The sequence below is a fragment of the Notolepis coatsorum genome, assembly GCF_963971535.1.
Source record: "Notolepis coatsorum genome assembly, chromosome: 11".
NCBI classification, from domain to species: domain Eukaryota; kingdom Metazoa; phylum Chordata; class Actinopteri; order Aulopiformes; family Paralepididae; genus Notolepis; species Notolepis coatsorum.
The window spans coordinates 12,172,204-12,196,720 of NC_140175.1; the positions used below are offsets into that span (position 1 = coordinate 12,172,204).

A 24,517-nucleotide genomic window follows, 5' to 3' on the forward strand; every position below is an offset into this window, starting at 1 on the left:
ATAGGTGGTTGCTAGGGTGTTTCTAGGTGGTTGCTAGGGTGTTATAGCTGGTTGCTAGGGTGTTTCTAGGTGGGTGCTAGGGTGTTTCTAGGCGGTTGCTAGGGTGTTATAGGTGGTTGCTAGGGTGTTATAGCTGGTTGCTAGGGTGTTTTTAGGTGGTTGCTAGGGTGTTATAGCTGGTTGCTAGGGTGTTTCTAGGTGGTTGCTAGGGTGTTATAGGTGGTTGCTAGGGTGTTATAGCTGGTTGCTAGGGTGTTTCTTGGTAGTTTCTAAGGTGTTATAGGTGGTTGCTATGGTGTTTCTAGGTGGTTGCTAGGGTATTTCTAGGTGGTTGCTAGGGTGTTCTAGGTGGTTGCTAGGGTATTTCTAGGTGGTTTCTAGGGTGTTATAGGTGGTTGCTAGGGTGTTTCTAGGTGGTTTCTAGGGTGTTATAGGTGGTTGCTAGGGTGTTATAGCTGGTTGCTAGGGTGTTTCTAGGTGGTTGCTAGGGTATTATAGGTGGTTGCTAGGGTGTTTCTAGACGGTTGCTATGGTGTTATAGGTGGTTGCTAGGGTGTTATAGCTGGTTGCTAGGGTGTTTTTAGGTGGTTGCTAAGGTGTTTCTAGGTGGATGCTAGGGTGTTATAGGTGGTTGCTAGGGTGTCTAATGTAAGTGGTATAGTTAAAGGGTTAACCCATTGTATAGAGGTCATGGCTAACATCCACCAATGAATGTAGAAGTCAGTACTGAGTTGATTGACACCTCCCTTAAGTGTCATGCACATGCAGGTGTCAATCAACTCAGTACACCTGCAAGCTTTAATTGAGTCAAATCATGTGGTCAACATAGACCAATGAAAGAGGATATCCCTACTGAGTACAATGGACAACCCGCAAGTCTCTACGATAAACGGTTCAAAAGATACAAAAAGGGGGCGCGGCCTAAGGATCAAGGGTTAATCCCCTGAAGGGGGAGGAGCCGAACCATGGGGGCGTGGTCAACATAGACCAACGAAAAAGGTTATCCCTACTGATTAAGATGTCATAATATAACATTCTAGAACATTTGTGTATCTATTCAACAATTCTCTCAGAAGATCTCATTGTGCATCTTGAAACAGTACTGATAAGTCCTGTTCAGACAGATAGACTAAACAACACATAGACTGAAGCCTGCATTTCTCAAACAAGATGCCTAAGGTCCATCCGGAAAAGGAATGGAAAGGTGAGTGTCCACAACGGCTAGCTAGCTGTTCTACTTGCATACTGAATGTTAATATTGAATCACACTATTGAATACTGAATGTTAATATTGAATCAGACAATATTGAATACTGAATGAAAAAAGACTCATTTAATCAGGATCCTTTATTTGAGGATATTCAAAAATTAAAATGATACATTTTTAAAAAATTTACTTTTTAATTAAAAACAGGTTCCAACGTCCGTTTAATCAGATTAATCACTTTATTCAAATTGAGGATTTAGTTTGAGGATATTAAAAAAAATAAAAAATAATGTATTATTATTATAATTAAAAAAAAATTATTAAAAACTAAGGTTCGAACGTCCGTTCGAAAAACCCTGACGAAGTTTGAATCCCAAAAACAGGCTTCGGGGACAGCCTTACCATACCATTCTTTTTCGGAAACAGGTCCTGTTTTTCGCTTAAAGTGAGAAGTCACCTGACCTCGACCACCTTCTTACCACGACTCGATTATGGTGACTTACTCTACATGTATGCACCTGATCAGTACCTTAGAAAGCTGGATACTGTGTACCATTCTGCCTTACGCTTTGTCACGGGATGTGGAAATCGAGTGCACCATTGCACCCTATAAGTTACCCATCTCTACAAATACAGTGATTTTCTCGATGAAAACTTGGCCCACGATGGAATGAGTTTGAGACCCCTGGTGTATCCCTTTAAAAGAAAAAATTTACTTTAACTTTTTAGTACTTAAGTACATTTAAAAGTAGGACTTTTTTACTTTTACTCAAGTGTGTTTTTAGCCAGATACTTAGACTTTTACTTGAGTCAGATTTTGAGACGGTACCCATACTTTCACTTAAGTATAATTTATGGGTACTTTTTACAGGTGATTTAAACTGGGTATAAAATATATAAATTAGTACTACTCAGTGGTAATAGTGCTAATCAGATTATATATGTACAGTGATACAGGTATAAAGACTCTATGGTAGTAAGTCGTACTGGCCAGCGCTGTAGCTAGTAAGAGCAGGTAAGGGATATGTACAGGTTTAGTCGACAAACGGTCTCTACGCGAAGATGTGGAGTATCACCATAATCCCGTCCAGCACTGCCAGCCAGCTCATCATGTCCCACAGGCACTTATTAGGAGACGTGGACGCTGGTGCACACACACACACGTCACACACACACACACACACACACACACACACACACACACACACACACACACACACACACACACACACACACACACACAGATGTGTAAATATGCAATCGCATGTGGATTTACATCCAAACGTTCACATTCTTCACAGGCCCATACGGTGTGGAGTGCACACACACACACACACACACACACACACACACACACACACAGCATGGTGTCAGGGCTTGTGTGTGTGCACACGGTGATAGCTGCCAGATCCCTCACTAACCTGTAACATTCTGCGCTGGAATGTCTACCATCATCACACAGGGTTTAAATCAAGTTCGCAAGCAGTTCTGGTCTCACGTGGAGCGACGTTATCACCTTGGGCACAGATCCCAGATCAGATGTACTGTATCGCACCTAACCCGGGCCTCCAGCGCCCGAAGCGGACTGAACACGCGTGAGAGATATTATTATACAAAATCTGCCGTTTCGCAGGCTGGGTTTTTTTCCGGCTTTGATTGCTCTTTTTTAATCAAAAGGCTCAGATCCCTGACGTTGCTGCCTTTAAGTGCGCCACCGTGGAAGTGTTATAAGGCCAGGGTTACACGACAGGAAAACAGCAACGTTGCATTTTTTTTTTTTTTTTTTATTATCTTTTCCCCCCTTCTTTTTCCGTTTTTCTCCCATCCCAATGTTAGTCGTTATGCCAATTCCCAATCCCCTTCCTGGTCGTTGCGCACTCTACCCCCTACCGTCGGTCTGGGAGGGCGGAGACTATCACATAGGGGTGGGGGAAAAAATCGATACGTAGTAGTATCGCGATACTTTGCGTGGCGATACTGTATCGATACAGGGACGCCAAGTATCGATATTTAATTATTCATTACATATATATATATATATTTTTTTTTGTATAAGGAAGTTGCATTGTTCATTTCAATACCTGTAATAGTACAGTAGTCCACACACACATGTGCATTCAGTTAAGTTGGAATATGACTGTAATACAAACAGTTTAGTTTGTCAGGTACATGCAACACAGATTACAGTGTTTACATCTGTCTGCTTGAGAAAATACCATGTTCTGCAATACAAATGATTGAAGTGAGATGAACAGACTGAACTTTATTTTATTAGATAAAACATGTTGACAAAGTTTTACTTTGCAGTTGAAAAAAGGTAATAAATTAAATTTGATTAAAATATATATATATTTTTTAAAATATCGCAATACTCAGCGTATCGCGATATATTTCGTATAGTGACGCAAGTTTCGCGATAGTATCGTATCGTGAGGTCTCCGACACATGTGTACCCAGCCCACCGCTTCTTTTCACCTGGCAGCGCGGACTCTCACTGGGGGAGTGTAACGTGTGGAAGGGTCACACTACCTCTCCTAGATCCTTCCCTCGCTGTGCAGGCGCCCCGACCGAACTGTAGGAGTCGCTGTTTACAACGACCAGGATCCACCCACGCCGGCTTCCCACCCGCTAACACTGCCAATTGTGTTAGTGTGGACGGTGGGCCAAGCCGGAGGCACCAGAGCCGGATTCGATCCCACTGGCTCTGTGGTGGTAGACAGATGCTTAGTCCGCTGCGCTACCCGGCCGCCCCGACGTTGCATTTTCACTCGTGAAATACACAGTCAGGTCAGACGACCATTGTCTCCTGAGCTCTCCTCGTTGCCTGTTGTACAGAACTTGTAAGTCTCTTTGGGTAAAAGCGTTTTACTAAATTACTAAATGGAAATGTAAAACCTAAATGTAAGAGTTACCTGAGGACATTTGGCCCCGTACAGAGAGCTGTTCTCTGCTGCAGTTGGCACTGGATTCTCTCTCTCTCTCTCTCTCTCTCTCTCTTTCTCTCTCTCTCTCTCTCTCTCTCTCTCTCTCTCTCTCTCTCTCTCTCTCTCTCTCTCTCTCTCTCTCTCTCTCTCTCTTCAAGTTCAAGTTTCTTTATTAGTTGTCATACAGGATAATTTTGTATGAAATGCTTCTTTCTGTTTTGCTCCTGAGAGTGATAGGTAAAAATAGATAAGTATAAAATAGAAGTCAAGTACTTAAACTCTCTGTCTCTCTCTCTCTGCCTCTCTATGTCTCTCTCTGTCTCTCTATGTCTCTCTCTGTCTCCCTGTGTCTCTCTCTCTCCCTCTGTCTCTCTCCCTGTGTCTCTCTCTGTCTCCCTGTGTCTCTCTCTCTCCCTCTGTCTCTCTCCCTGTGTCTCTCTCTGTCTCCCTGTGTCTCTCTTTGTCCATCTCTCTCTCCCTGTGTCTCCCTGTGTCTCCCTGTCTCTCTCTCTCTCTCTCTCTCTCTCTCTCTCTCTCTCTCTCTCTCTCTCTCTCTCTCTCTCTCTCTCTCTCTCTCTCTCTCTCTCTCTCTCTCTCTCAGAAATGACTTCCTGGAGACGTTTAGTCGTTTCCTGTATGAACTGCTGTACAGGAAGTTGTTAGCATGTATTTACATCCAAAGTGTGCCTTTTCTAACCCGAGGACAAATCTTTTCCTGATTGGCCCACGGGAAACGGCCTGCAACCAAAGCGTAACCAAACACCGCTGAACGGGTCCAGAGCCTAGAGTTTCAAACGTCAAGGCATTATGTCCCAAAGTGACGAGGTTAAATCAACGCAGACAAAAAACTATTTATTAGATTAGATTAAATGAGATGAGATTAGATTCAAATGTATTGTCATCATGCAGCACAAGTACAGTACAACAAAAAGAGGTTTGGCATCCAACCAAAGTGCAATAGTAATATACAATGTGCAGGTGATTAAACTGGGTATAAAATATATAGATTATTACTACTGAGTCAGATGTATGTACAGAGTTGTAGTGTTAAGGTATACAGCTATAGTAGTTATACTGGCCAGCAGTGTAACTAGTAAGAGTAGGTAAGGGATATGTACAGATATAGATATAGTGTCTACGGATGTATAAAAGGATTATATGCAGCTATGTACAGACGGATGTGGATAGATAAATATATAAATGTATATATATATACGGCATATACAGCATTATTATACATGCTATCATACAGAGTTATAATGGGTTATACGCATACGTAGGTTGTATATACAGAGTATATGGGTAGACTATAGTATGAGGTAGGTAGTTCAGATGATTATGATTACAGTAGTAGACTAGTAGATACAGGAGATACAGGAGAGCCAGTTCTACTTATAGCGAAGAAATCCAACATTGTATTCCCTGCATTTCTCCTACTGGTCATAATTATGGATTATCAGCGAGCAGGATTAATGTAATTTCCTCTTGGTAACCGTTAGGGCTGTACCGAATAGTTCGAAGCTTCGAAGCTTCGTTCATAATGTTGACATTCGAATTCTAAATCAACATTTGAATTCTTAATTTTTAATAAAAAATTTATTTTTTTATATATATTGTTTTATGTGTCTATTCATTCTGTTTAAACCAATGGGGGTTTTCTTCACAGTTGCGGATAAAGTTTAGGCTACACTAATATTATAGTATTATACTATTGTGGTATATGACTCGTCATAAAAAAGTTAAATAAAACATTTATCATAAATGATGTAGCCCGTCTGCATCCGCTTGGCGCTCGGCGCTCCATCAAGACGTCACCATCACTTAACCATCACAGTACACCATCATATAACTCATCAGTTGACGAAACTGATGAGTTATATTCATTAAAGAAAGTTGATTTAATAAAAAAAAGAGACTAATTTAATCAGATGAATCACTTTATTCAAATTGAGGATTTAGTTTGAGGATAAAAAAAAAATCTTTTTTTGATGGATGATGGGACAACGATGGATTTGGGGGGGGGGGGGGGGGTTGTGTCATAAAATATGAAGCCTCGAATGTTAACCCTTTCACTGCCGCACTACCAAATGCTTAACCCTTTCACTGCGACAATACACAGAAGGTTAACCCTTTCACTGCCCCCCCCCCCCCCCTCTCTGTGTCATGGCAGGTCACCACACCGTGTACATCGGCGTTCACGTCCCCAAGAGCTACCAGCGCCGGCGCCGCCACAGACGGCGGTCCAGCCACAAGGAGAGGAAGGAGCGGGGGGCGGACCACAGCGGCACCGAGGGGGACAAGTCGGACGGGGAGACCACCGCCGACGAGACGTCCTCGAGCCCCCGCGTCCTCAAGCCCCTCAGTGAGTCCAGTTTTTTTTATTTGATTTGATTTTGATTTGTCTCGAACATGGAAACGTAAAACAAGTTTAAAAAAACAAAAAGGTAAAAATAGTCAAAGACTATTTCCATAAGTGTTCGAGAAGGAACAGGGGGTGGTAAAAAACGTATCAAGCCCTGCCCACAATATTTGACATTATATTTAATACAAATAAAAATAATATAACAAATAATGAAAAATAAAATAAAAGTACAGTTTTGTATATATCCAATTATCCAAATGAGAACAAATATGTCACATCACTGCTCAAGCTCAGTACCCCCTTTTACTTTATGAAATGTATGATTTTTCGAGATCTAAAAGTGGTCATATTGCCCTTGGGAGGGAAGCAACAGTTGCGATTGGAGGGTCAAGAAAAAAGGGCGGGACTTTGAGATAGGCCCCAAGGTACCTAGTGTAACATAGTCTTGGCCAACGACACAAATCAGTGGATAGTTTCATTGATTTAATACCGTTTTGTTATTTGATCAATTAATCGCTGTTTGCACGGCAACCAATGAAAGTTTCTGTCAGGATGATATTAGCTCCTTGCTCTTATCAGCGGTTTCTCATTGATTGATTGATTATTTTATTAACAGATTGCAGAATGGGTACAATACAGTACGGCTCAATACACACAATTGTTAAGGGGATGCAGACCAGAGAAAGACTTTCGTCTTGTTTACATCAGGGTCCCCCATTTTCAATTAATCGTAACATTTATGACATACACGACATACAGATAGACGGTACTGTTTATTTACAGACAGTGTTTCTAAAAGAGAATATATACATTTGAGGGGGAGGAAACTGTACATTGGTGGGGGGGGGGGGTTGGACATTTACCGGGCCTCCCGTAGGTGCTCTTCTAGTCACTGCCCTGGTCAAGGTGTGACTGTCTGCAGTGTTCCAAACCAGCCCTGACCACGTTAAACATTTAAAGGGGAATTCAGGTGATTTTAAAACCTGTATTTTCCCCCCACCATGCAGCGTCTAAAATGAATAAATGGTAAATGGCCGCATTTATATAACAGCTTTTATCCAAACGCACGCTTTACAATTGGGCGACCGCGCAAGGTGCCAACCTGCTCATCGGGAGCAATTAGGTGTTAAGTGTCTTGCTCAAGGACACTTCGAATCGACACGCTGCCCGGGAGGAGCGGGAATCAAACCGAGAACCTCCAGATTACCAGACGACTGCTGTACCTCCTGAGCCACTAATAATGGGGACTATTTCTGTAACTGCCTGGGTGCAGAGGGAGATAGATGGCTTTAGCCGGCAGCTTCGCACGGGGCAGACGTGCACATCGTTTTGCCGCTGACAGGCTCAGAGTCGAGGTCAAGGGTCAGATTTATTTATACAGCACATTTAAAAACGACCAAGGTTGACCAAAGTGCTGCACAATACAAAGTACAAAAGCTTTTATCCAAAGCGCTTTGCAATTTTGTTCCTCCCATTTCACCCAACTCACCAACGGCGGGGCGGGCAAGGTGCCAACCTGCTCATCGGGAGCGGTTATAGAGGGTTAAGTGTCTTGCTGCTCAAGGAGCGGGAATCGAGAACCGAGAACCTTCTGATTTACCAGACTTCCTGAGCCACTGTCCCAACACTAATAAAAATACCAGAAGGTGCACAATTTACACAAAGAGAAAGAGTACCGCAAACGGTACAACACATATAACGATACAAATACAACGGAGAAATACAATATAAAATACACAGTCAAAATGGAAGCATTTTGTGTAGAAGCGTCGTTATATGGCAGGTAACCGTCCCTGATCTGGCTTTTTTTGTGTGTATGTGTGTCACGATCCAGAAATAGGCTCCGGGTTTTAAAATAGTGGGATTCCCCCTTTAAGCCACCGGCTCTCACACCAGGCGGCTCACGGCAGAGAGGGGCCCCTCCGCTAATCCCTGCAGGCAGCCGGCTCCTCCCACAGAATCCTCCTGGGATCCTCCACCGTCAGGTGTACAGGGTTCACACAAGATCCTTGAAGTGCTTTAAATGGTTAAAAAAAATCCTTGACAACAGCAATTTTTTTTTTAAATGTGCTTAAAAAGTCATTGAAATTCGCATTGAAAGTTTTGTTCATCCATTAATAAAATTGTTCTGGATTAAGAAATAGATTTTTTCTTTTTGGTTTTTAAAGTGTAACTAATTGTCGGAAATTGGTTTTAACCTCTTAACTGGCACCGTTTTAAGGACGATTTGCCCACCAGCGCGACACGCCACTTTGGCGACCTCTAGCGGCTCCGGCGTGCATATGTTTTATACAATATATGGATAGAATTAAAGCCATATTTGATACCTGTTGATAGCCATTTCAGGTGACAAAATCTGTTCAGCGGCTCTCGAGTTACATGCCGATATGTGAGGCGTGCGCTGAAGTAGACGGCAGACTTTAAATGTTTTCAAATACCAGTCCCGACTCTCAAGCCTCTACCGCCGTCAATCATTTGGCGATCTCGAAAATTGTTTGACTGGGTTGTAACGAATGAGGGTGGCTTTCCAATGGTACCCCACGTGGGAATGAGCGAATCAGGGATCTAGGTGAAAAGTCACAAGCGAATACAGGAAGAGAATTCTCTGTTGAAGGCAATGGCAAAATCGTTTTCTGACCTCTTTTTTTTCCTCACTTTTTACCAAAACTGCTTCTAATCACTCATTTCTGAACGGATTCTTATGAAATTTGGACATGTGCTACACAAGACTTCAGGCTATGGACCCAGGGTGTTCAGCTACTAACAGTTTTCACTACTAACAACTACAGAAAAACTTGATTAACACGTTTTTCTACAACTCAAGTTCAGACCTATGTTACTCTATTTCATTAGCACTAAAAGTGAACTTCAGAGAGAGTATAAAGTATAGTATTTTGGTTTGCAAAAAAAGTATGCAGTCCTCAAGTTCATGTTAAAAAATTGCCACTTTTGGGCCATAAATATTGGATCAGATTTCTTTTTCTATAAAAAAAACAGCATTTAAAGTGAATTGTATCCTTTTAAATGCCCCTTTTTAAAATGAAAAATAGTGCTTAGGAAAGTCCTTGAATAAAATGTTTGCAATGTCTGTGTGAACCCTGGGTGTAGAGCTGCCTCGTCCCGTGTGCTTTAATCACCAGGAGGCTCCATTAACGTCTCCCTTTCCTCCGTCTCAGATGTAACCGTATCCGTGTCACCAGAGCTGGAGCTGCTTCTCGGCCCAGCGCCGGCGTAGCGCGAGTGAAAACAAAAGCCTCAGTATGTCGTCCGGGGCGACGGTTCACCGTGTTTTACTGCCGTAGGTCTTTTGTTCCGTTAAATCCAGGTTTTTATTGCTTCAGAGGATCACTGTCGGCGACCCAAAGCGGCGGCCTTAAGAAAAGCAATGGCGGTCACACGCGGGTCTCGTGTGGGGATTTGGGAAAAGAGGGGACAGCTGGGAGATTAATGCTCCTCGTCTTGGGGCCGCTGGTGGAACTAGAGCCGACGGTCCGCCCTGATGACCCCTGATGACCCCGTAGGACTGGCTGACCGGTCCACTTTATTAACCCTTTCACTACCACACTACAGAAGGTTAACCCTTTCACTGCCACACTACATAAGGTTAACCCTTTCACTACCACACTACAGAAGGTTAACCCTTTCACTACCACACTACATAAGGTTAACCTTTCACTAACCACACTACAGAAGGTTAACCCTTTCACTACCACACTACAGAAGGTTAACCCTTTCACTGCCACACTACAGAAGGTTATATAGTGTGGTAGTGAAAGAGTTAACCTTCTGTAGTGTGGTTGTGAAAAGGGTTAACCCTTTGTCGCATGGCAGTGAAAGGGTTAACCCTTTGGTAGTGTGGTAGTGAAAGGGTTAAAAAGGGCCGCGTTGAGAAGTGTTTTGGCGTCACGTGAGGACAGTTTTAACTGTGCTGCACCGTGGCAAAGGACCAATAATGGGCCTTGATCCACCTAAGATAAGATATTCCTTTATTGATCGCCTTGGGGACATTTGGGCGTTATAGCAGCACGGGAGAGGGCGGAGGCACAGGTATGGGCAGGGTGAAGGTAGAAAGACATAAATATAGGCACAAACATTTTGAAGATTGATTGATTGATTAAAATCTTTATTTTTCGAACATGTAAATAAATCCAAACAATATAAAAAATAATATGTGAAAATAAATAGCCAATAGCGGCGGTACCTCTAATAATCACACCACTCTGTGGAAGTGGTTTTGAAGTAGGTGTGTGTTTTTATTCGTTTGGTAAATGGATTACATTTATAGAGCAGCTTTTTATCCAAGGCGCTTTACGACTTGTGCCTCACATGATTCACCCGCTCACTCACTCACTCACACACCCGACGGCGGAGGCGTTGACCAGCTCATCGGGAGCAGTTATGGGGGTTATAAGTGTCTTGCTCAAGGACACTTTGACACACGCTGCCCGGGAGGAGCGGGAATCGAACTGTGAACTTTCTGATGACCAGACGACCGCTCTACCTCCTGTTTGCCCCCCGTGCCAATAAAGACCTGAATGTACTGTCGGTGTTCGGTTACCTGAGGACGTTTAGCCTCTATTGGCCCGAGGGAGACGAGAGCACGGGGAGATACAGGTCCAGAGGCGCTGGTGGTGGTGGTGGTGGTGGTGGTGGTGGCTGGTCCTAACCCTTTTTAAAGTATCTCTCGCTGTACGGTATAGACTTTTTGCTCTGTTGGTTTGGAGTCATCGTCGGACAAAAAGGAAGTCACTCTGATTTCTGTCACACATGGGGGTCAAGCAGTGTTTCCCATTAATTACCTAGACTGGTCTAATTTGTCCCGCCACAGTATAATGAACCGAATTTTTTTTTTTAAATAAAATTATTATTATTATTATAATTTTTTTTTAAATATAAAGTTTGCCAATAGGGATGTATCAGTAGTATTGGCAGTAGTAGTAGTCGTAATAGTAATCCAGTATATTTTTTCTATTTTCTAAAAAATAAACCAGTTCAACACAGGTAACCACTTTTGCTTCATTTCTTTGATGGCTCAAATGTATCCAGCTCTAGTCCATTTTGTGTTTTGAGCACAAAGTTCACCATAGATCTGGCCTATTTATTTTGCTCTGAAAGTGCACCAGATTGATGCATTTAACTTAAAAATGTACCAAGAAACATTTCTAGAGGGTCCGAGGTTCACCCACCACAGTCTCACAAAATCCTTTGGGGAACACTGGTCAAGGTATTGAGAAAATGTGCAGATAACCTGCAATATCAATATCCCGTTTTCGCCTGGTACCACCGACCCAGTGATACCGGACTCCAGTACCGTGTCGCTCATCATCGGGGCTTTCCCCAGGATTACCAAGCGAGACGGTGCTGAGTCACAGCTAGAGGGTGGTCCGGAAGGGGGCCCCATCCAGGTGGCAAACAAACAACATGGTGGTACAGGTGCGTCGTCATAGCAACGCTGTTCCCTTATTGCCAGGGGTTCTCAAACATTTTTATACCGCAACCCCATTTTATTTAGGATTTTTTTGGGGGACCCCACACTTAACAGGTTCAGCGCCAGAGGTCGCTATGGGCGTTGGGCCGTTGTGTGCCAGCGCTCTGTTCAATGGGGATAAATTCCGGTGTTTGCAGTGCTAAACCTAAATATTATAGCTATGGATCTAATAACAACGTCGATTGTCAGTGAGTTTCTTCCGGTCAACATGCAAAAAACAGATAAAAAAAAGCATATAAAGCATGTAAAGCGACTATTTAAACGACTAAAGCCGCTGAGCGGGTTTGGGCAGGGAGATCTGTCCGACACGCGAGTCCAATGAATGAGCCTGAGTCCGTGGCTGCGGTTCAAGGTGTTTATTCTAGCCTTCGGTTACCTGCTCCTGCAGATGTTATACATGGATTTCGATGGTAAATAAGTAACTGTCGGAAATTAACGTCAGACTTTAGGCTTATATCATATACCGTAATTCCTCTAATAGTAACCCCGGCTTGTATTTGTTTCAACTGTAGCGGGTACCAGGCTTGTATTAGGAGGAGGCCTGTATAAGAGGGAGGCCTATATTTCAAATTTTCAAACGGATCATAATGAATAAATCAACATTTTGTGTCAGTTTGAACCCAGTAAAATGTACTGGGTTCATTTATTGAAACCAAGTACTGTATGAAATAGTAAACAGTGCAATTACAGGTGGTCACTGGTCATTTCAACGTTTTCAAAGTGAAATCAAGTAACTAGCTCAGTATGCAGCTCAGTATATTAGTAACCCGGCTTGTATTAGGAGGCCGGCTTATAATTGCTTAGCTCAAGAGCGCACCCGGCCATTAATAGAGACCCGGCTTGTATTTGAGACCCGGTTACTATTAGAGGAATTACGGTATAAATATATTAGTTAATTAGGAACATTGATTAAGTTAAAAGTTTTATGAGGGGCAATTGAAACTAGGGAAGGGATTACGAGGGAAGTCTTGCACACTGGGGAGGCAGAATGGCCTACAGGTAGAAGAGACCGGCCGGTAACCAAAAGGTTGCTGGTTCGATCCCTGTCTCCGACGGGAGGATGTATTCCAGTTGTGAGCTGGTGACTGAAGTATGGTGGCTGGTACTACATCTATGGTGCCCACCAATTGCCCTTGAGCAAGGCACTGAACCCTAAAAACTGCTCCAGGGGCACTGCACTACGGGCGAGCCTGCTCTCTGACCCGTCTGATGAAATGCATGTGTGGGGGAGGGATATGAGGACTGTGTGTAACTAGGAGGGATATGAGGACTGTGTGTAACTAGGAGGGATATGAGGACTGTGTGTAACTAGGAGGGATATGAGGACTGTGTGTAACTAGGAGGGATATGAGGACTGTGTGTAACTAGGAGGGATATGAGGACTGTGTGTAACTAGGAGGGATATGAGGACTGTGTGTAACTAGGAGGGATATGAGGACTGTGTGTAACTAGGAGGGATATGAGGACTGTGTGTAACTAGGAGGGATATGAGGACTGTGTGTAACTAGGAGGGATATGAGGACTGTGTGTAACTAGGAGGGATATGAGGACTGTGTGTAACTAGGAGGGATATGAGGACTGTGTGTAACTAGGGGGGATATGAGGACTGTGTGTAACTAGGAGGGATATGAGGACTGTGTGTAACTAGGAGGGATATGAGGACTGTGTGTAACTAGGAGGGATATGAGGACTGTGTGTAACTAGGGGGGATATGAGGACTGTGTGTAACTAGGGGGGATATGAGGACTGTGTGTAACTAGGGGGGATATGAGGACTGTGTGTAACTAGGAGGGATATGAGGACTGTGTGTAACTAGGAGGGATATGAGGACTGTGTGTAACTAGGAGAGATATGAGGACTGTGTGTAACTAGGAGGGATATGAGGACTGTGTGTAACTAGGAGGGATATGAGGACTGTGTGTAACTAGGAGGGATATGAGGACTGTGTGTAACTAGGAGGGATATGAGGACTGTGTGTAACTAGGAGGGATATGAGGACTGTGTGTAACTAGGAGGGATATGAGGACTGTGTGTAACTAGGAGGGATATGAGGACTGTGTGTAACTAGGAGGGATATGAGGACTGTGTGTAACTAGGGGGGATATGAGGACTGTGTGTAACTAGGAGGGATATGAGGACTATGTGTGTAACTAGGAGGGATATGAGGACTGTGTGTAACTAGGAGGGATATGAGGACTGTGTGTAACTAGGAGGGATATGAGGACTGTATGTAACTAGGAGGGATATGAGGACTGTGTGTAACTAGGAGGGATATGAGGACTGTGTGTAACTAGGAGGGATATGAGGACTGTGTGTAACTAGGAGGGATATGAGGACTGTGTGTAACTAGGAGGGATATGAGGACTGTATGTAACTAGGAGGGATATGAGGACTGTGTGTAACTAGGAGGGATATGAGGACTGTGTGTAACTAGGAGGGATATGAGGACTGTGTGTAACTAGGAGGGATATGAGGACTGTGTGTAACTAGGAGGGATATGAGGACTGTGTAACTAGGAGGGATATGAGGACTGTGTGTAACTAGGAGGGATATGAGGACTGTGTGTAACTAGGAGGGATATGAGGACTGTGTGTAACTAGGAGGGATATGAGGACTGTGTGTAACTAGGAGGGATATGAGGACTGTGTGTAACTAGGAGGGATATGAGGACTGTGTGTAACTAGGAGGGATATGAGGACTGTGTGTAACTAGGAGGGATATGAGGACTGTGTGTAACTAGGAGGGATATGAGGACTGTGTGTAACTAGGAGGGATATGAGGACTGTGTGTATGTATGTAACTAGGAGGGATATGAGGACTGTGTGCATGTGTAACTAGGAGGGATATGAGGACTGTATGTAACTAGGAGGGATATGAGGACTGTGTGTATGTGTAACTAGGAGGGATATGAGGACTGTGTGTATGTGTAACTAGGAGGGATATGAGGACTGTATGTGTAACTAGGATGGATATGAGGACTGTGTGTAACTAGGAGGGATATGAGGACTGTATGTGTAACTAGGATGGATATGAGGACTGTGTGTAACTAGGAGGGATATGAGGACTGTGTGTAACTAGGAGGGATATGAGGACTGTGTGTAACTAGGAGGGATATGAGGACTGTGTGTAACTAGGAGGGATATGAGGACTGTGTGTATGTGTAACTACTAGGAGGGATATGAGGACTGTGTGTAACTAGGAGGGATATGAGGACTGTGTGTAACTAGGAGGGATATGAGGACTGTGTGTATGTGTAACTAGGAGGGATATGCGAAAAGACACATTTCAACTGCCTTGTGTACAATGACAATAAAATAATCTTCTTATCTTCAAGTATTACAATATAGCGTTAAGCGGCCTTGGCATTATAAGTGCGCAGTGAACCCTGACGGCAACCTGTTCCACCCCACGGGGACGGTACCGACCCCTTTTTGACATTATTATCATATATTAATATTTTTATGAGTGATGCAATAAATTAACGTTTTTAAAATAAAACGTTTTCAAGTATTATTATCACTACTATGTCACAAATACATGTAGAATGTAAAACGTTAGGTTGGCAATAGTTTAGCAATAGGTTAAAAGTGAGTTTATATCATTTTAAGTTTTTATTTTTCACTCGCGTTTTTTACCCGGAAGCGGAAATGGAAATGTTGAACCATGGGAATTGTAGTTTTTTTGCGGCCATTTTGAAGAGCGACTCGCCAGCTATCTGCCAGCGTCGGAATTTCTCCAAACTACACTTCCTGTGGTCCGCTATGGCGTTTCAAAGTTCAGCGTTCTGAATGAATCATATCAATAATTGTTATGATTCGCGATAATAAGCTACAAAAGGTAACGTTTTTGACAAATATTGAAACGCAGTCAGTTTCTCCACACTATTGTAATCATGTAGGAATAATTAGATCTGAAATTAGTTACACAATGGTTACACTGTGGGAGAAATAAAAAAAAGTACAGTCGATTACATTAAATATCTGTATATGTTATTATGCATGCCTGGTGATACTATATCCAAATTGAACTCGGCCATTTGAAAGATACTATATGTATATATATATAAATGTGCGAATTGGCTATAATAAGGTAATGTATAAGCATATATTCTATATTCTATAATAATATTTCAAATTGCATTAGTCCGGATGGGAGAATTCAGTACTGTATACAAAACCTTCAATTTTATCATCTTCCCTTTATTAATTTCCTTAGATCTTTTGTACACATGATCTCAAGATGGTACTGAATGAGCTCAGTGGCAGTTTTTTAAGTTTGGTCATTATTATCATGGTTTTATTCACTGTCAAAGATGAAAAGAAAAATCATACTTCATATTTTCCTTTGTTTCATCAGAATTTAAGCAAGCCTAGTAATAGACACAATATTTCTGACACTGAGAATACATTCATTGAGGTCCATAGATGTTCCTAGATACCAAGAATATGCAAATAGCCCTTGTAGAAGTGGAGCAATATTCCATTTACCTAGGTATACATTTTATGCAGATTTCACCTGGGGTGGAACAGGTTAAAACCTACGGTGGGCCGCCATTTTGCTCACACTTTTCCCGCCGACATGGTCGCGTAAACAAAATGAGTCATGTGACGCCTGAAGATCTATCGTCAGCACTGTGAATGTAGGGGCGCTCTAGTAGCACACCATGTAACGCGCTGCGTCGCGAAACGGCCGACCCGAGTTCGGTCCTTTGCCGAATGTCTTCCCCTGCTCTGTCTCCCATTTCCTCCTCTCCCTCTCTCTCTACCGGACTGCCCGGTAGTACAAAACCAATAAAAATCTACAAAAACATATTTAGAAAAAAAAAGAACTGTGAATGTAAACGGAACAAGACCTTGCTGCGACATGAAACGAACACCCGGGATCAGACGAATTCAGCTAGATTCACAACGTGATTCTGTTGTTGGTCCACACGTTTCCAGTGTTGTGCCCGATTATCAAAAGTCAAAGTCAAACTTTATTGTAAAATTTTCTATTTGTGCTAGACATACAGACATTTTAAATTGCGTTCCCCCATTCCCACGTGTATATGAAAGAAAAAATTTAGACAAAGTAAAAATATAGGACACAATATACAACATACAATACTATGAACGACAAGCACTGGCTCCCCATTGCTGCACGAATCCGCTTCAAGGCCCTCAACCTGGCATACCGTGCGGCAAAGGGAACCGCTCCCGCCTACCTCCGGTCAATGGTCTCTAACTACACACCCTCAAGGCCCCTACGCTCTGCATCTTCTGGCCGCCTCAGACCTACTCCTATCCAAGCTCCCGGAGGGTCATCAAAGAGAAGCCGCCTATTCTCAGTCCTTGCCCCACAATGGTGGAATGAACTTCCCACCCCAGTTAGGACAGCCGAAACCCATCCAATCTTTCGCCGTCGACTAAAGACTAATAAACTAACCTACACTGTAGCACTCAACACTTTGATGAACATTGTTACTCAGCTGATAGAGTTGTGCCCTTCCTGATGGCTTGTCGTACAGAACTTGTAAGTCGCTTTGGATAAAAGCGTCAGCTAAATGACTAAATGTAAATGTAAATGTAAAGACGCACTTCTTCAACCATTATCTGAATTAAAAAAAAAAATATATATATATATATATATATCTAACCCTAACTAACCGTACTGTCATGCACTTGTCCTAATACACTAACCTACACTGTAGCACTCAACACTTTGATGAACATTGTTACTCAGCTGATAGAGTTGTACCCTTCCTGATGACTTGTCGTACAGAACTTGTAAGTCGCTTAAATGTAATGTAATGTAAGCGGCCGTTTTTACCCCTCGTCGTGTGACACAATCAGAGAACAGCGATGTGTCGCCTCACGCCCCGCGACACCCCGACGAAAAGTCTCGCATGTTGGGATCGTTCTCACAAAAGTGTGAAACCAAACCCCTCCTTCCTGAACTTCATGCCAAGACGCCATGCAGCGATCTGTCGGGGATAAACGGCATAGTGGGCCCGTCTCCCGGGCCAAGACTTAGCGAGCCTTTATGATAAATGGTGCATTTATAGAACTCTTTTATCCAAAGCGCTTTACAATTTTTGTTCCTCCCATTCACCCATTCACTCACACGTCCCACGGCGGAGGCGACCATAATAATAATAATAATAATAAATTCTATTTCTAATGCACTTTATATTGTAGCAATCTCAAAGTGCTACATGAAAGGAGATAGATATAAAAAAAAATAAAAAATGAATAAAACAACCAATGACATTTACATCCCTCTGGCAGAAGACTTCAAAGTCTCAGGTGCAGGACATCCCGTTTTAAAAACAGTACATATCCCGAGGCTGTCCGTCACCTGAACTCAAGTACAAATGTACAGGCACTTTGTACCACAAGGGCTAGCACCAGCCAACATGCACTTTAAGGCAATATGCACTTTAACACTGGAACACTGAGCAATTTATTTTAGGTACTGTAGCATTTTTTCTTTTTAATTGTTTGTGTAAAACTTTTATTGTGGGGATTGTATTGCATGTATTGTGTTTTTATATTGTATGTTTTTATAATGTCTGTACTGTATGTGGCACCAAGACAAATCCCAATCAACCATGTGTTGAAATGGCAATAAAGTTTTCTATTCTATTCTATTTAGTCATTTAGCTGAACGCTTTTATACAAAGCGCCTTACAAGTTCTGTACGACAAGACAGCAAGAAGAGCACGACTCTATCAGCTGAGTAACAATGTTCATCAAAGTGTTGAGTGCTATAGTGTGGGTTAGTATAATTATTAGGACAAGTGCATGACAGTAAGGTTCGTTAGGGTTAGACTTATTTTTTTCATTTTTGTTTAATTTAATTTCAGCAATTAAATGGAAGAAACACTCAGATCAAAATAAAACAAATTAAAAAGCACACAAGGCATGCAACGTGCTGACCTGCTCATCGGCGGCAGTTAGGGGGTTAAGTGTCTTGCACTTAAGGACACTTCGCCACGCTGCCCAGGTGGGAGGAGCGGGAATCGAACCGGGAACCTTCCGATCACCAGACGACCACACTCTCACCTGTCTCTGTGTTGCTCTGACACGGTGACTCGTTGTGAAAGACTAGAGTCGTCTGATCCCGGCACAACTCCTCTAGGCTGCTGCTGAGCAGAAAGAGTTTCAATGACCTCAGCTGTTGCTCCTAGCCTTGACCCCCCCCCCCCCCATGACCTTTAACCTCACCCCTCTGATATCCATGCCAGGGTAGGACATTCTCTTTTTCTATTTCTGCCTTTGTGAACAGAGGGGCATTTTCAGCATTTGTGGGACAATATCATAAATATCAGCCAGAATTATGGCACACGTATGGTTTTCAATAGACTGTACTCCTCTTTTTACCCTAATTAATGGGGTCATTCTCTTACACATAGAGTCTTTACTTCAGGGACATCATCTGGACGTACAGGGGCATTTTCGCCATGAGCCCGCCCCCTTTATTAATATCCGACACTGATCTCAAACTACAGTGGCGGTTGTCTGGTAATCGGAAGGTTCCCGGTTGGATTCATTCTGGCTCCTCCCGGCAGTGTGTGTGTCCTTGAGCAAAGACACTTAACCCCTAACTGCTCCCGATGAGCAGGTTGGCACCACCGCTTGGTCGCCTCCGCCGTCGGTGTGTGAATGTGATGCACGAGTTGTAAAGTGCTTTGGATAAAAGCTGCTATATAAATGCACCATTTACTATTTACTATTAGGGGTGTGACGATTACACTGGAGACTCAATTAGATTTTTATGACGTTTATTTTTTTCTCATATTTTTAAATATTCAAATAAAATTGTATTGCCTACATTTATGTCTTTCTACTATTACCCTGCCCATACCTGTACCTCCCCTCCCCCTCTCCCACGTCGCTATGACTCCCGCATTTCCCCCAAGGGGATCAAATAAAGGAATATCATATCTTATATTATATGTAATCCTGACTCTGCAGGCCTGTACAGTGCGAGATATATATCGCACGTGCTACAGCAACAGCGGTCTGTGCGATGGATGGATTTACTTCAGTAGCACTGGTGCGATAGGGATTCGGTTCATATAGATACTCTTATTTTGAAAATCCTGTAGCGGGTCTCATTTCTGCCCACGCGCAGCTCCAGCTAGGCTCCGAAAGCTAGCAACGTTCAGGTGCATATGATAATCTTATTTTGAAAAAACTCTTGTGACAACTCGACGAGTCATATCCGCCCTATCCGTGCGCCTTCTGCAAGCAGAGCAGCGCGTTGGTCGGTTGGTGCACGTTAACACAGCAGTGCGCCTACACGTCCCGAAATAAGTCCGTGGTGGGTTTTTTTTCTCGCAACGGGTCAAATGCATCTACATGCTTTGCACCGTCGCCATTCCTTTATGCGCACATCGCCCGAAATTAATGTTTATGTACCATTACAATCACTACAACGTTAGCAAGCTAACAAGCTAATCCTGATCAGAGGCAGAGCCAGCAGACAGTGTGGAAAGGGAAATGGGGGGGGGCACTCTCTCCCCTTCCCTGTGTGTGTGTGCGTGCGTGCGTTTGGAAAGATGATGAAGTCACTAGTCAGGACAGGAGTATATTATAGTAAACTGAGGATGGACAGATAATGTTGATATTCAAATAAACAAGTTTCGAGAGGAGTGGAAGTTTGAAGACAGACTAGACTACAATATGATGCGGGGGTGGTGAGTTGAAACAGTGTGTGTGAATGAATGAATGAAAACTTTATTTAACAGATTGCAGAATGGGTACAGTACAGTACGGCTCAATACACACAATTGTTAAGGGGATGCAGACCAGAGAAAGACGTTTGTCTTGTTTACATCAGGGTCCCCCATTGTGTGTGTGTGTCCCAACCGACCCCACTTCTATGTTTCAATAAATTATTTGCATTTAAAACTATTAACGCTGACTCATTCCTTCAGTCCACTCAAAATTATGCTAATATTCCTTATGTTGTTTATGATATTAATTGAAAATAGCATATGAGAGTATCATAGTAATAATAACACATGGCGATATACTAAATGACAGCCAAACATGGCACTGCAACTAAATAACACAAATACAATAGGCACATTTGTGACTGTTACAAATATAACACGTTTTATACTTGTGCTACAAGATTTTGGCCTGTGCTACAAAACTATCAACCTCTGTAGCACCAGTGCTATGTGCAAAAAAAGTTAACGTACAGCCCTGCTCTGATTCATTACAATATTTAGTTATATTTACAAAATAAAAAATACACCAACCTTCTTACTGTCCTATACCATCATGCACTCTTCCTACTATACTATGTCTTTACCACTATGCACTCAACACTGCAGCACCCACGTTTCAGCGCTGTGTTTGATGAACATTGTTACTCAGCTGAAAGAGTCGTACCCTCTTCCTGATGACTTGTCGTACAGAACTCGTAAGTGGCTTTGGATAAAAGCAGTCAGCTAAATGACTAAATGTAAATATTTGGAACGGAGCTCGAATGAATAACATTCACGCCGGGGGGAACGATAACAATAATATGACTACTGTGGTCAGAGCGGAGGGTTTTTGACGTGTGTCAGATTTTTAAAGGGTGTCAGGCAAAGCCCCGAGTCAAAACACACACACACACACACACACACACACACACACACACACACACACACACACACACACTACTCCCAGACAAAGCCGACGGACTGGCCGTTTGTTTCCCCCTCCCGCTGTTTTGCCCTCTGATTAAATCCGCTTAATCCTGTTGATTTTGGCGCTCGCTGTGAAGCCCTCTGCCTCAGCCTTGTGTGCAGCAACAACAAACTGCTGGGGTTTCCATTGATGACACTGGTCGCGCGACGGGAGAGGAGCGCGGGGTCGTGTACAGAGAGAGGAGCGTGGGGTCGTGTTCACAGAGAGGAGCGTGGGGTCGTGCTCACAGAGAGGAGCGTGGGGTCGTGCTCACAGAGAGGAGCGTGGGGTCGTGCTCACAGAGAGGAGCGTGGGGTCGTGCTCACAGAGAGGAGCGTGGGGTCGTGTTCACAGAGAGGAGCGTGGGGTCGTGCTCACAGAGAGAGGAGCGTGGGGTCGTGCTCACAGAGAGGAGCGTGGGGTCGTGCTCACAGAGAGGAGCGTGGGGTCGTGCTCACAGAGAGGAGCGTGGGGTCGTGTTCACAGAGAGGAGCGTGGGGTCGTGCTCACAGAGAGAGGAGCGTGGGGTCGTGCTCACAGAGAGGAGCGTGGGGTCGTGCTCACAGAGAGGAGCGTGGGGTCGTGCTCACAGAGAGGAGCGTGGGGTCGTGTTCACAGAGAGGAGCGTGGGGTCGTGCTCACAGAGAGGAGCGTGGGGTCGTGCTCACAGAGAGGAGCGTGGGGTCGTGTTCACAGAGAGGAGCGTGGGGTCGTGCTCACAGAGAGGAGCGTGGGGTCGTGCTCACAGAGAGGAGCGTGGGGTCGTGCTCACAGAGAGGAGCGTGGGGTCGTGCTCACAGAGAGGAGCGTGGGGTCGTGTTCACAGAGAGGAGCGTGGGGTCGTGCTCACAGAGAGGAGCGTGGGGTCGTGCTCACAGAGAGGAGCGTGGGGTCGTGTTCACAGAGAGGAGCGTGGGGTCGTGCTCACAGAGAGGAGCGTGGGGTCGTGCTCACAGAGAGGAGCGTGGGGTCGTGAACACAGAGAGGAGTGTGGGGTCGTGAACACAGAGAGGAGCGCGGGGTCGTGCTCACAGAGAGGAGCGCGGGGTCGTGCTCACAGAGAGGAGCGTGGGGTCGTGTTCACAGAGAGGAGCGTGGGGTCGTGTTCACAGAGAGGAGTGTGGGGTCGTGCTCACAGAGAGGAGCGTGGGGTCGTGTACAGAGAGGAGCGTGGGGTCGTGTACAGAGAGGAGCGTGGGGTCGTGCTCACAGAGAGGAGCGTGGGGTCGTGTTCACAGAGAGGAGCGTGGGGTCGTGTTCACAGAGAGGAGCGTGGGGTCGTGTTCACAGAGAGGAGCGTGGGGTCGTGAACAGAGAGAGGAGCGTGGGGTCGTGCTCACAGAGAGGAGCGTGGGGTCGTGCTCACAGAGAGGAGCGTGGGGTCGTGCTCACAGAGAGGAGCGTGGGGTCGTGTACAGAGAGAGGAGCGTGGGGTCGTGCTCACAGAGAGGAGCGTGGGGTCGTGTTCACAGAGAGGAGCGTGGGGTCGTGCTCACAGAGAGGAGCGTGGGGTCGTGTTCACAGAGAGGAGCGTGGGGTCGTGTTCACAGAGAGGAGCGTGGGGTCGTGCTCACAGAGAGGAGCGTGGGGTCGTGCTCACAGAGAGGAGCGTGGGGTCGTGCTCACAGAGAGGAGCGTGGGGTCGTGCTCACAGAGAGGAGCGCGGGGTCGTGCTCACAGAGAGGAGCGTGGGGTCGTGTTCACAGAGAGGAACGTGGGGTCGTGCTCACAGAGAGGAGCGTGGGGTCGTGCTCACAGAGAGAGGAGCGTGGGGTCGTGTACACAGAGAGGAGCGTGGGGTCGTGTTCACAGAGAGAGGAGCGTGGGGTCGTGCTCACAGAGAGAGGAGCGTGGGGTCGTGTACACAGAGAGGAGCGTGGGGTCGTGTTCACAGAGAGAGGAGCGTGGGGTCGTGTTCACAGAGAGAGGAGCGTGGGGTCGCGTACACAGTAGTGGTGGGGGGAAATATCGATACGTAGTAGTATCGCGATTAGGGGTGTGTAACGATGCATCGATTAATCGAAATGCATCGCTTCTAATGTGTTAGAATCTATGCATCGATTTGAATATGTTAGAATCGATTATAATCTAAATTAATCGAAATAATGTATTTTTTTTTGTGTGTGTTGTTTTTATTGACCTATAGTCCATTCATGCTGAGTGAATCAGTTCCCCCAGCCACATTTGTGTATTCAAATTTTTTTGGGGAATTAACTGATTTACTGATAAATTAATCGTAAATTAATCGAGTCAAATCGAATCGTGGTCAAATGAAGAGATTTCATGATGCATTGAATCGTTGCCTGAATAATCGTAATCGAATCGTTGTGGGGTCGAATCGTTACACCCCTAATCGCGATACTTTGCATGGCGATACTGTATCGATACAAGGACGCCAAGTATCGATATTTTAATATTTATTTAAAAAATATATATTTTTTCTTTTTTGTATAATTTCTTTTGTATAAGGACGTTGTATTGTTCATTTCAATACCTGTAATAGTACAGTAGTCCACACACGCACACATGTGCATTCAGTTAAGTTGGAATATGACTGTAATACAAACAGTTCAGTTTGTCAGGTACATGCAACACAGATTACAGTGTTTACATCTGTCTCCTTGAGAAAATACCATTTGCTGCAATAAAAATGCTTGAAGTGAGATGAACAGACTGAAAACATTATTTTATTAGATAAAACATGTTGACAAAGCTTTACTTTGCAGTTGCAAAAAGGTAATAAGGTTGGGTAGGTGGCGCGGGGGGGTGGTAGGTGGGGTTGGAAACTGTACATTGGAGGAGGTTGAGTAGGTGGGGTGGCGGTGGCGGTGGGGGGTATAGGTGGGGTTGGAAACTGTACATTGGAGGTGG

General features: G+C 44.2%; 1 protein-coding gene across 1 annotated transcript in view; it reads left to right on the top strand.

Annotated features, from left to right (window-relative positions):
- Positions 1-24,517, top strand: part of LOC311237315 (electrogenic sodium bicarbonate cotransporter 1-like) — a 161,441-nt gene that overhangs the window by 36,008 nt on the left and 100,916 nt on the right. The window contains 1 exon segment of the mRNA XM_084325133.1: positions 6,302-6,493. Within this exon segment, the coding sequence (XP_084181259.1) occupies positions 6,302-6,493 (192 nt within the window).